The sequence below is a fragment of the Chanodichthys erythropterus genome, chromosome 22, assembly GCF_024489055.1.
Source record: "Chanodichthys erythropterus isolate Z2021 chromosome 22, ASM2448905v1, whole genome shotgun sequence".
NCBI classification, from domain to species: domain Eukaryota; kingdom Metazoa; phylum Chordata; class Actinopteri; order Cypriniformes; family Xenocyprididae; genus Chanodichthys; species Chanodichthys erythropterus.
The window spans coordinates 22,644,471-22,657,282 of NC_090242.1; the positions used below are offsets into that span (position 1 = coordinate 22,644,471).

A 12,812-nucleotide genomic window follows, 5' to 3' on the forward strand; every position below is an offset into this window, starting at 1 on the left:
TGTCACTTTGTGCCCCAGGACTGTGCATGTCCCATTTTTAAAAAGCATTCAGACACAAAAAAAACCCCATCAAAACATGCCCTAAGTGTCCATGTGTACAATCAATACAGAAATAAATGATGAAATGAACGAGGATTCTTTTGAAGGGAAAGAATGCATGATTGGCAGATTATGGCAGATTAAGGATGAGATTAAAGTTGACAGCTTGTGGCGGCTACATTATCCCATAATAACCTGTTATAGCTGCCTGACCCCATATAAATACTGTTTTCCCATTGCATCTTCTGACAAGAATGCTGTCCCAATACATACCATCATATAACACACCTTTCATATATGCTTCATGCAAAATGTCTTATCCCACAATGCATTACAACATTTTTGGTCAAATCAGGTTGAGGAAATGCAGATTATGATTTTTTTTATTCAGCAATATATAAAAAAATATATTATAAATATATTTCATACAATTGATAATTCACTATTTCACTTAGTAATCCTGTGCCATTTTTGAGCTTATATGACAGAATATCAAATTAAGAATCTTTATTGTCATTGTATGCATACAGTACACAACAATGAAAGGGGGTTAGCAGCTCTAAAAGACGACTAAAACAGTAAGTAATGACTAATAGAATATCAATAAACAATATAAATTATTACATTTATCTTGCCCTCGGTAGTTAGCTATTGTTCATGGTGATGCTCATCAGACCACATTTTAATTAAATGAAGAATTATTCTAGAATTAACTATCTATGAAGGGCTCAGTTATTCTGGTCTGTTTTCACATGGATTAATAAATACCAGTTCCTCAGAGTTGACTGAGCATCTCGCTATCAACTATTTCCTGTGAGTCCAGAAAAACTGGCTTGAAAAATGGATGCATTGTGCAAGTGACAGGATTTCTACAGAATGTATGAGATGGCAAAGTATCAGGAACAAGTTTCTGAAAAATTCAAATCAGAGAGGAGATTTACAAGCTTCTCACACTTGAAATATGGTATAATTAAAGAAATACTTCACCCCAAAGTCATTTACTCACCCTCATGCCATTCCAAACCTTTCTACAGTGGAACACAAAGTAAGATAATGGAACATTGGGGTCTAAACCCCATTGAGTTTCACTGTCTGGACAAAAAAAATCTACTAAATCAGGGGTTCCCAAACAGAACCACTTAGGCATACAATATTTACTTGAGGTACCTGCTAAGAGTTTAGGTCATTTCAATAATTTAATGACCCATTTGCATGTTCACTGTTCTCTGGTGTTGCTAATAATCATAATAATAATAATAATAATATTTAAAAACATTTAATTCTTCTTTTATTATATTAGTAGTATATTTTAACTAATTCTAAAAATAAACAGAGAAATATATTGGTGTTGTAAATTACTAATTGAACCTTTGCAGGGAATTTGATTGACAGGCAATCTAACCAATCATAACGCAGAATCCACCATTAAGTCCGACAAAGCAGTCAGGGGATAGAGTAGATTACGTTGAACCTGAAAAATGGAGTGTACTGACGTCTTTCCGCGGTTGAAACAACATTCGTTCTGATGTTCTTTCAAGTTTATTATTTGATGCTATAAATTAACTAGTAAGAAGAGATGATCTGTTCACAAGCCACTTGAACTGAGGCACAGCAATCTGTCACGACGCATTAAAGAGCCACAAAACGGTATTTATTGTTTAAATTTCTTTAAAAATTACAATATTTGAAATTTGAGAGTTTGTTTTATATCAAAAGTAACCTTCTCTGTCTTGTCTGTCAACGCGCTGTCAGTGTCCTCTTCGCTCCGCATGTATCTTTTTCACCGTGTGAGAACATGATGTGTGGCAAGAGAACGGCATAGCAACAGTAACTAAAGTGGGCGGGTCTTTGCGAACGGTCTGTTGTACTGTAAAATAAAAAATATTTGAGAATTGTAATAATGAAATATGCTGCATGCATGCTTCATTCTGAAATCAGACTATACAATTATTTCATTAAATTGCAACCTTTTATTTGTTAATCACACTATATTGCTATTCTCATGCAGCCCAAATTATTTATTTTAATTACATTCAATATAATTATTAGCTTTTCATCAACACAAGAACCCCTATTTGGGAAACCCTGTTCTAAATGATGACAGAATTGAAATTTTTGGGTGAAATATCCCTTTAAAAATCATGAATGGCATGTCTGATGAAAGACATCTCAAAGCCTTAACAACCGAGAAAACATGAGCAGTGGCATTTTTGTATGTCTAATAGAGACAAATTCTTTTGCTTTTAAACTCCACATTGTTAACTCTCACAAACATTCAGAACACAAACTCAAGTAGCATGCATGACGAAGCTTAAATGGAAAAATCAGTTAAAACAGGTATAATCTTTGAACCATAAAAGCTGATACTGCATGAAGAAGCAATGACGGCATCTCTAACAAAGGCCAAGAAGGGAAACGATTAACCAGACTAGAAAACCCCAGCATTTAACATGCATCCCATTCCACACCTGAGCAATGTCTTGTCATCGTGTGAGCCTGACCTCTCTGCTAATTGTTCCAATGCATTTCCAGCCACCGTAATGAGATGGAACTTCTCAGCAGACCGCTGGGACACCGAGTCGATACAATCAGCTACAAGTTTGTCAGGATTATTTACAAGATGGGAGCCTGGCTACCAAGATACAGGAATGACTGTCACACAGTTTAGGGCCTCAACAGAAGAAGCCAAACTGCATCATTTGTGTGTGTGTGTGTGTGTGTGTGTGTGTGTGTGTGTGTGTGTGTGTGTGTGTGTGTGTGTGTGTGTGTGTGTGTGTGTGTGTGTGTGTGTGTGTGTGTGTGTGTGTGTGTGTGTGTGTGTGTGTGTTCTACATTTACACAAATAATAAGACAGAGATAAGCGATCAAACAGTTTAGCTGTCTATGAAGAAAAGTGATGCTTTTGTTTCATTATCTGAGTCAGCTCTTAGAGTCGTGATCTGTTGGGCTTGAAGGACACAGTAATGAAGGCCACAGATAGAGTGGAAAAGCTGTTGTGGTTGGGAGGGAGCTGGTGAGAAACAGGGGTGAGACCTGTACGACTGGTTTTTCATGGCTTCCCTGAGCTGCATAACAAAAAGACCTGCATCCACGACACGTCAGCTGTTTAACTGAGCTGTGAATGTTGGCGACAGCTCTAACCGTATGATTTTTGATTGAAAAAAAGAAAGGATCAGAGCAAATGGTAACAGAAAATACACCATAAAACTGGGTCTTAAATTTGTGGTTAGGAATATATTTGTCCTCAAACATTCGATGCCTGGTTTCTAAAGGCAGTGTTTGGAAAACCTGTTTGGAAACAATCTATTGGGCATAATTCCACCAGTAGCATGAAAACTACACTTCACCTTTAAACATGAAAGATAATTCACAACCTACTCCATAATGTGGTGCATTTCAGACCAAAACATGATAATTCAAAAATTGAATTTACCTCGGCATAGTTGAATAACAAGAGTTCAGTACATGGAAAAGACATACATTGAGTTTCAAACACCATTGTTTCCTCCTTCTGATATAAATCTCATTTGTTTAAAAGACCTCCGGAAAACAGGCGAATCTCAACATAACACTGACTGTTACGTAACAGTCGGGATCATTAATATGTACGCCCCCAATATTTGCATATGCCAGCTCATGTTCAAGGAATTACACAAGGGCAGCCAATATTAACGTCTGGATCTGTGCACAGCTGAATCATCAGACTAGGTAAGCAAGCAAGACCAATAGTGAAAAATGCCAGATGGAGCAATAATAACTGACATGATCCATGATATTTTAGTGATATTTGTAAATTGTCTTTCTAAATGTTTTGTTAGCATGTTGCTAATGTACTGTTAAATGTGGTTAAAGTTACCATCATTTATTACTGTATTCACGGAGACAAGAGCCGTCGTTATTTTCATTTTTAAACACTTGCCGTCTGTATAATTCATAAACACAACTTCATTCTTTTTAACCCTTTAACACGTACGATCACACCGGTGTGATCAGTCTTGGCTGGCCCCAGGAGCGTACGATCACACCGGTGTGATTAGAACGTTCAGCGCATTACGTGATCAACTGCCAAATTCAAATGTGCGTGCGCGCTTTAACTGGCGCTAAACCAGAGACGGACGCGCGCAGCGCTTTTCATATATGACATATATGCAGTGTTTTCAACCAAATAATGTTCATTTCAGGTTTCAGACATTTAAATGCACATGAGTACTAACAAAACAATATATTTAGAGTTTGTAAAATACACAATGATGTCTATAGAAGCGGAAATAACAACCCTTTCCATTATAACTTGACAACACCTTTAATTCATATCAGATATACATTGTGAAAGTAACTTAAAAGCTTACTCTATTCTTCCCCAGTTCACCGGCACACTTACTTTCATGTATTTCGGGAGAAGTGGATAAATTCACGTCTTGTAAATCCAACAGATCCGATTCTCTGCGCTGTGCAAACTAACATGGCGGCGCCCATCGCTCATATGGCTCAACTAACGCGATCGTTATAAAGGTGTTTAAACAGCAAAACACATCCACTTGCACATATTTGGCAATCGGAATATTAGATATTTCATGCTATAGTTAACAAATTTGTGAATATTTTGAATAAAAAAGGAAAAATTAAATGAAAGCAGATCATCATTCATACAGTGCTGCTGTGTGTCACATAACAAGCAATGACGCGTCACCATGGAAACCATAAAGTGATACGTTCTAAATAACGGTCGCCTTAAAAAAACTCACGCTGGGGGGTCAGACAGAATATTTGAAACTTACGTGCGAAAGGGTTAAATCTCTCCAACAGTGTAGCGTTAGCCACGGATCACAGCCTCAAATTCATTCAGAATCAAATGTAAACATCCAAATAAATACAATACTCACATAATCCGACACATGCATGCAGTATGCATGACGAACACTTTGTAAAGATCCATTTTGAGGGTTATATTAGCTGTGTAAACTTTGTTTATGCACTGTTCAAGGCAAGCGCGAGCTCCGTGGGCGGGGACCATGAGCATTTAAAGGGGCTGCATTTCTAATGATGCCCCAAAATAGGCAGTTAAAAAAATTAATAAAAAAAAATCTATGGGGTATTTTAAGCTGAAATTTCACAGACACATTCATGGGACACCTTAGACTTATATTACATCTTGTAAAAAAACGTTCGATGGCACCTTTAATCGCTTGACAGCCCTAATAATAATGCAGTGGAGGAATATCTGTGGGTCCTGATAATGCCAAATGTCTCATGTTACCAATAAAAAGTGGCCTACATTATTTTAAATATATCTAGTCAGTGACAGAGAGCAAACATAAAAAAATCATGAATATTTTTATGCTGGTCTCACCATGGGGTTATCAGCACCAAGTCCAAGCAATTCATTTCCACACCAATGTAATACCAAAATAAACATTTTAATCAACAGTACATTTTGACCCAAATTTTTGAATAGTAGTGTAATTTTAAAAGAAAAGTCAACACAAATTGATAGCAAATTATTGTATTTTGATGAAAAAAATAACAAGAAAAACTTAGGGTTTTTTTGGAATAGAGTGCACCAATGAATTTTCACAATTAGAACAGAATTGTGCATTAAATATTGTCAATTGGTGATGTCATGTTGACATGTAGACATTTTTTAAAAAAGACAATTATTACACCCCTAGTATATTTCTGCAGGGCAAAGATCAATGTCAGGCTTAGTACAAAGCTCTGCGTCTCTGCTAGCCACACCCTGATCACTGTCAACACTCACAAAAGTCCTAGAGGGAAAGATCAGGTGTTTCCTGGGGGACGCGTCACACTTTTTTTCCTTTCCACCTGTGATCTTTGTCCTGACCACTGTCCAGGAATGATTGGCTGGCTGCCTGAATGTGAAATATGACACCACTACCTGAGTGTGACGCACCCAGCGTGAGGCTTGGTAGCAGTGGTTAACAGGTGAGCCACCCTGGGAGACTTCCGGCTAAATCAATGAAAAGTGAGAGGAGAGCACTGGGGAAGGGAAAAAAAAGAAAAAAAAAAAGGAGGTTTTGTTGTCCCTAATGTCCCAATTCTGTATAAAATTACCACTTTTTTTATAAAAACACATGCAAAATGGGAGGCTATATTGCATAGTGAGATACATTGCATTATATTTGAGAGATGATATTGCATATTTTCAATACATTTAATATAATTTATCAATTTAATAACAAAATAATTCATATTATTAATAACGTTCACATTTTTATTTATTATAAAAATGACTGTCTACTATGTATTGTTATAAATGTGCATTTAAATAAAATGATTTAACATTCTTGTGTTCATTTAATGAATTAATTTTACTTAGATTGTATTTGCTTTAAAAATGTCAAGCAGGTTCAGTTAAAGGATTAGTTTACTTCAGAATTAAAACCTTTCCAACGTGATTACGTGATGCGTGGCGCATCCCAGAGCTAGTGCAAGATGAGCATTTGTGGTTAAAAAGTATATAATTTTTATTTTTTTAGAAAATGACCAATCGTTTAACTAGATAAGACCCTTATTCCTCGGCTGGGATCATGTAGAGCCCTTGGAGCTGCACTGAAACTGCAATTTGGACCTTCAACCCGTTGAACCCTGTTGAAGTCCACTATATGCAGAAAAATCCTGGAATGTTTTCCTCAAAAACCTTCTTTTTTTTTTTTGACTGAAGAAAGACATAAACATCTTGGATGACATGGGGATGAGTAAATTATCAGGAAATTTTAGTTCTGAAGTGAACTAATCCTTTAAGCTTTGTTTATGCTTGCAGATCAAAGTTTATGAATAAAAGATGAATAAAATTGAAAATTTTTTATCTGCTCTTCATAAAACTGGATTCATATGGATTAGTTTTATGATTTCTTTATGAGCTTTTTGATGCATCAATATGTCAGATTGTGTGTAGCTGTCAAAATAGGGACAGAAAGCGCTCAGATTTCATCAAAAATATCTTAATTTGTGTTCCGAAGATGAAAGAAAGTCTCATGGGTTTGGAACGACATGAGAGTGAGGAATTAATGACAGAATTTTCATTTTTGAGTTAACTGACCATTTAAGCAACATCACCCATCCTTGTTTGTAGCCTATCCTACACCCATAATCACTGGGTGGGTAAATCATATCACTGTGCTGATGAAGCCATTAAAGCGATGTTAAACAAGAACTGATCATAAGCCACATCCTTAAAACCTGCCATAATTTAGATTACAAGTTATACAGGAACTCACAGAGGTACTTTGTTTTCTTACATAAAAATGTGCATGAACATTACAATAAAACATCTTAAGTGCTTCTCTTATATTTCTCTCTCCATTCCTCATAGAGAGAGACTTTATGCATCAGTTACCTTAGCGGTGGCATTAGCCCAGCTATGAGTGGAGGGAGTGTGATCGCACATCCACCCCAATGGTACATTCCCCCAGGACCTGAGCACGACTTGTTTACCTGCCCAGAGGCACTGAGAGACCTCGACAGTGACGTACTGTAGCACATGGTTTAATCAAGGAGATACAGTGATGACCATGTATTACACCAAAAAAAGAACAGAGAACAAAAATAGAAAGGGGGTGTTTTTCTTTTACAGCACGGCAGAAGAAAAGAGAGTCTATTTGGGATGGACAAAAAGAGACATTAGCCCCATCAAATCTAGGCTGTGTTAGGGTCAACTAAACAATACCTCCCACTGAGGAGGGGGTCGAAACTTCAGCTGGGGTGCATTGTGCCCCAAACTAATCCTCTTTCTGAGACCAATAACCAAACAAAGACACAAAGCTCCAACAAAAGGCTACATAGTAACTTACATACACAAAGCAGGGAGCATCAAACAATAATGTAAATTTTTTTTTTTTATATTTAGTAAAAGTATTTTACTGTATCAAAGGCAACATCTTTTTTTTAATAGCCAGTGCAGGATGAGTCATCAATATATTTGGTCCATTTTCCCAGAAGAGAAACATTTTAAAGCCGCCATAAAATCAAAACAGACATTTCACTTGGATTTAAACATCACAATAAGGAAGGAAAGACTATTTCCAAAAAACAGATGGAAGATTTTCTCCCTGGTCTTACAGATTATCAAAAAGTAGACTATGAAGTTTAATTAGGAGATGAGAGGGGGTGGTGGGGGGTTACCACAGATGACTTAGAAATGAGATCTGTCAAATAATAATAATAAAATACAGCTAAAAATGCCTGTCTATTCAATAGTACATGTGCTACACATGGGCAGGGTGGTTACATGGCATCACTGGTTTGGCCATTTGTCTGTCTTTTTGAGTTTAAAGGGATAGTTCACCCAAAAATGAAAATTTGATGTTTATCTGCTTACCCCCAGGGCATCCAAGATGTAGATGACTTTTTTTCTTCAGTCAAACGCAAATGATGATTTTTAACTGCAACCGCTGCCGTCTGTCAGTCAAATAATAGCAGTGAATGGGAACTTGAACAATAAGAGTCGAAAAAACTTCCATAGACAAATCCAAATGAAACCCTGCAGCTTGTGACGACACATTAATGTCCTAAGACACGAAACGATCGGTTTGTGCGAGAAACCGAACAGTATTTATATCATTTTTTACCTCTAATACACCACTATGTCCAACTCCGTTCAGCTTCCGGCTAGTGAGGTCTGATCGCGCTCTGACAACGGAAGTGATGTCTCGCACTCATTGAAGTATATGGGTGAGACATCACTTCCGTCTTCAGAACGCGTTTTTTGACCTCACTAACAGGAAGTTGAACGAAGTTGGACATAGTGGTGTATTAGAGGTAAAAATTATATAAATAATGTTCGGTTTCTCGCACAATTTTAATTTTAATTTTGATTTGTCTAAGCAAGTTTTATTTACTGTTATAGTTGAAGTTCCCATCTACTGCTATTATTTGACTGACAGACGGCAGCGGTTGCAGTTAAAAATCATCATTTGCGTTCGACTGAAGTCACCTACATCTTGGATGCACTGGGGGTAAGCAGATAAACATCAAATTTTCATTTTTGGGTGAACTATCCCTTTAAGTTTAAGTTTATCTGTCTGTTATCGTTAAGATAACAGCACACAAGCTAATAGTTATAACTGAAAACTGTGGAATACTCTTGGGGTGAAATATCTGATAAAAACACAAAGGACAACATAAGGGATTGAACAGGTGTAATATGTATCCACCCTTATGGTGACACTATTTTAATTGGGCTGAACTTAACAGTTCACTCCAGGCTGAGGACTGGAGGAAAAGAAACAATATTAATTTTGCATACAGGCCCAAACAACTTGGAAAGAATGAGTCATCTGCAACATTAGTATGTGATGATAAATATGAGGATACACCAAGGTCCTTCCTAATTTGTAATATCATATTTACAGCTAATATTCCCTGTGAAATATTTCTACAAGAGGTCAATATAAAATAATAAAAATAAACAAATATCAATTCATTTTATATGTGGAATTACAAAGATATTAATTTCTGCTGAATCTCCATGACTTTTCCAGTCATCTGTGATGAGAGTTGGATAAAGAATTATTAATAATCAAAACAAATTCCAATTTCCATCTGATTAAATATTTTAGAGGCACCGCTAAGAAAAACTGATATACACTTTCCTAATATTTCCAGGTTTTCCATAACTTTGGTAATCCTGAAAATATATATTTTTTGTCATTTTAACAACTCAAACAAACACAATAAATTACAGATGTAAATTCTCCAAATGAAGTATTCAAATGGGACACCTTCTCCAAACAAATGTCATATACTATTCCCAAACAGTTCATGACATAATCTATAATAAATTGATTAATTTGATAATAACTGGACAAGGATCCTGTCTTCAAGGGCAATATCAAATAAACAGCAGTTACTGATTATCCCTAATATTGACTTTGCTGGTTTTGACAGATACACGTAAATGTATTGTCTAATATATTAAAATATCAACCACTAAAGAATAAGAGGAAGATCTCCTCATGGACACTGGTCTCTGTTACAATACCTAGTGAGCTGCCTTCACAGACAGCATTGTTTGACATCAAAGCCGCATTAGAAAGCTGTCTAGATAGGCAGCTCAGTAGGTTTAGAGACACCGCGAACGCCGAAACTACCTACAGACCGAAACCAACACAAACACACCTGTCCGCGATACTTCCCTGTGTTTTATAGGAAGTTAAAGGCAGTTATGCAGAACTGCAGGGCGTCAAGTAGTTGAAGATTATCTTTTGTGAGGGTTTATGATGTTTTTAGATGCATTAAGAGATGTCAAGCTAGTCACGCTACATTAAACGAAGATTTAAGACTCTATCAAAAGACTGACGCGTTTGGCGTCGTTTACCATCTCACACAGTAAATTACATTATTATTATTACCGTCCATCTGTGACATATTACATTTATCTACTTATTTATCTATTCAATGGTGGAATAAAACTTAAAAACTAACGTTATTCCAGCAACTCACCTTAGAGTAGAGTTCAGTCACAGACATGATCCCAAATAGAGCAGATCCCACCTAAACTAGTGACATCAGCACACGTAAGGTTAAATATTTCCGTTTGAGTATGGTGATATTCCCATCAAGTTTTATAATCCAGCTCTCTTGCGTCCTGTCACCACTCCATGTCGTCCTGTTGTGCTGGTTTGTACTTTTGAACTCCCTCTGACGGCTAATGTTAGCGCGTTAGCCGCGCCTGATCAAGGCAGGTGTCTGTCCCCATAATTGAAGTTGAGTTAGAAAAGCGCCTTTCATCCTCCGCATAAAAAAATTAATAAGTTAAAATAAGCGGTGACTACGACTTATCACATACTTCTAATGATGGCTAAAAAGTATCGTTTAAATAAAAAAAAAAAATGCAATTGTCAAAAATGCAGGAGTGAAGTTGCTGCCCTCCCTTCTTCCCGTCTCCACGGACTCGATCATGCTGTGACTGACATGACCGCAGTGGCTGAGGATCATGGATCAATGGCGCTGTATCTACAGCGACACCCTCTGGCCAATTACAGCACTGCACTAAAAATTGCATGTTGACGGAAATAAAAATGCTAGGTCGTAAACGTCAAGATTGTATGGACTCAAAGTCTGTCAGCAATTAGAAAATATTACGAGATCATTTTGTTAATATGTACATTTTTTTTATCTTTGTTCAAGTGCCGTTTACATTTTAATTAGTTCTGAGCTCCAAATGAGGAGAAATGCAAAGCTACAAGCACATGCCTCATAGCAGTAAATGAGATGTAAATATACTTATGTGTGAATGACAAAAGAGTGTCCATAAAAATTAGAAAACTTACTGACTCACAATTTTCTTGTCACATGACAACAAAATATCTTTCTTATTGATGGCTTTTTAATTAATATTTTAAAACAAACCAAAACCATAAACAAAGGCGCTTCCTATAATAAATCCAATATAAAAAAATATTTTTGTTTTTATCTACTTTTCTGTATTCTCTAACTTGTGTACCACAAGCTTACACTTAAAACTTTATTTGCAGGGAAGTTTGTTAGCTTATGAGTCTTATGATTAAGTTTGTTTTGGTTCTCATTTGTTAGTCACTTTAGATAAAATCATGTGCAAATTAACATGCACATTTAAATGTAGAATAGCTTCAAAGCTTATTTGTGTTTTTAGAGAAATAATAAACATATTAATAAAATTGAATTTCAAGACTTTTCTTTTCTCTGTATAGTTACACCGCCTATATTGCATTTGCTTTTAATTAAAAAAATAAATAAATGAAACAAATAAATAAAACTCACAATGAGATTAATTTATTTTTGTTTACTTTTTGAATGACTTACAAGATCCAGACAAAAAAAATAAAAAATACATCACTGACCTGTATACATTACTAAATTCAATGTTTTTGATAGTCATCTGAGAGCATTTTAGCTTGAAGGCTAACTCTCTGAAATTATTGTTATTTTACATACATTGACCTGTATACATTACTAAATTCAATGTTTTTGATAGTCATCTGAGAGCATTTTAGCTTGAAGGCTAACTCTCTGAAATTATTGTTATTTTACATACATTTTTGGCTTCAGCTAGACCTTGAAACATGTAGGCCCGGTTTCACTGACAGGGCTTAGCCTAAGCCAGGATTAAGCCTTAGTTCAATTAGGATATTTAAGTAGCTTTTATAAAAGTACACTAGAAAAAAACATTACTGGTGTGCATCTTCAGACATAGCAATGGCACTGACATACTGTAAAAAATGTCAATACAAGTTTCTTTCAGTTAAAACAGATCAAACATGCATTTTAGTCTAGGACTAGCTTAAGCCTTGTTTGTGAAACCGGGGGTAGTGCTAAAATAGGCTACCACTACTTAATATACAGTATAACATCTGAATACACATCATTGCACCGAGTTAACACTGCTCTGAAACTGAGTGGGCCCATTTCATTTTGATTACACATGTGAAGTTTAACTCTCTCTATATTTCTATGTAACTTTCTAGATATATTTGAGAACAGAACCTGCCGAGGATAAACAGATAGTGTATGTTGTGTTTGCTCAGTGTCTGCATCATTAATCAAAGACACAAAGCTAAGCAACACTGCAGCCTCTCTACTCTTATCTGCAAGGTGCAGAGTGGACGCAAGTCATGTGTAAAGTACAGGGTGGAACATAAATTCAGTCTTTACATACTGAATAAGGAGATAAAAAAATTACCAAAAATTATTTTTTGAAAAAAGAAGTGTTTAGCTATGGTTGTAATGTGTGTATATATATATATATATATATATATATATATATATATATATAT

At 35.9% G+C, this 12,812-nt stretch overlaps 1 protein-coding gene across 2 annotated transcripts in view; it reads right to left on the reverse strand.

Moving 5' to 3' along the window:
* myo5b (myosin VB) overlaps positions 1–10,946 on the reverse strand; it is a 58,482-nt gene extending 47,536 nt beyond the window's left edge. For both annotated transcript variants that reach the window (XM_067375704.1, XM_067375705.1), the window contains exon 1: positions 10,501–10,946. In XM_067375704.1, coding sequence (XP_067231805.1) covers positions 10,501–10,527 — 27 coding nt within the window. In that variant the 5' untranslated portion in view covers positions 10,528–10,946. The remainder of the gene's footprint in view (positions 1–10,500) is intronic.
* Between the last annotated feature and the right edge of the window lie 1,866 nt (positions 10,947–12,812).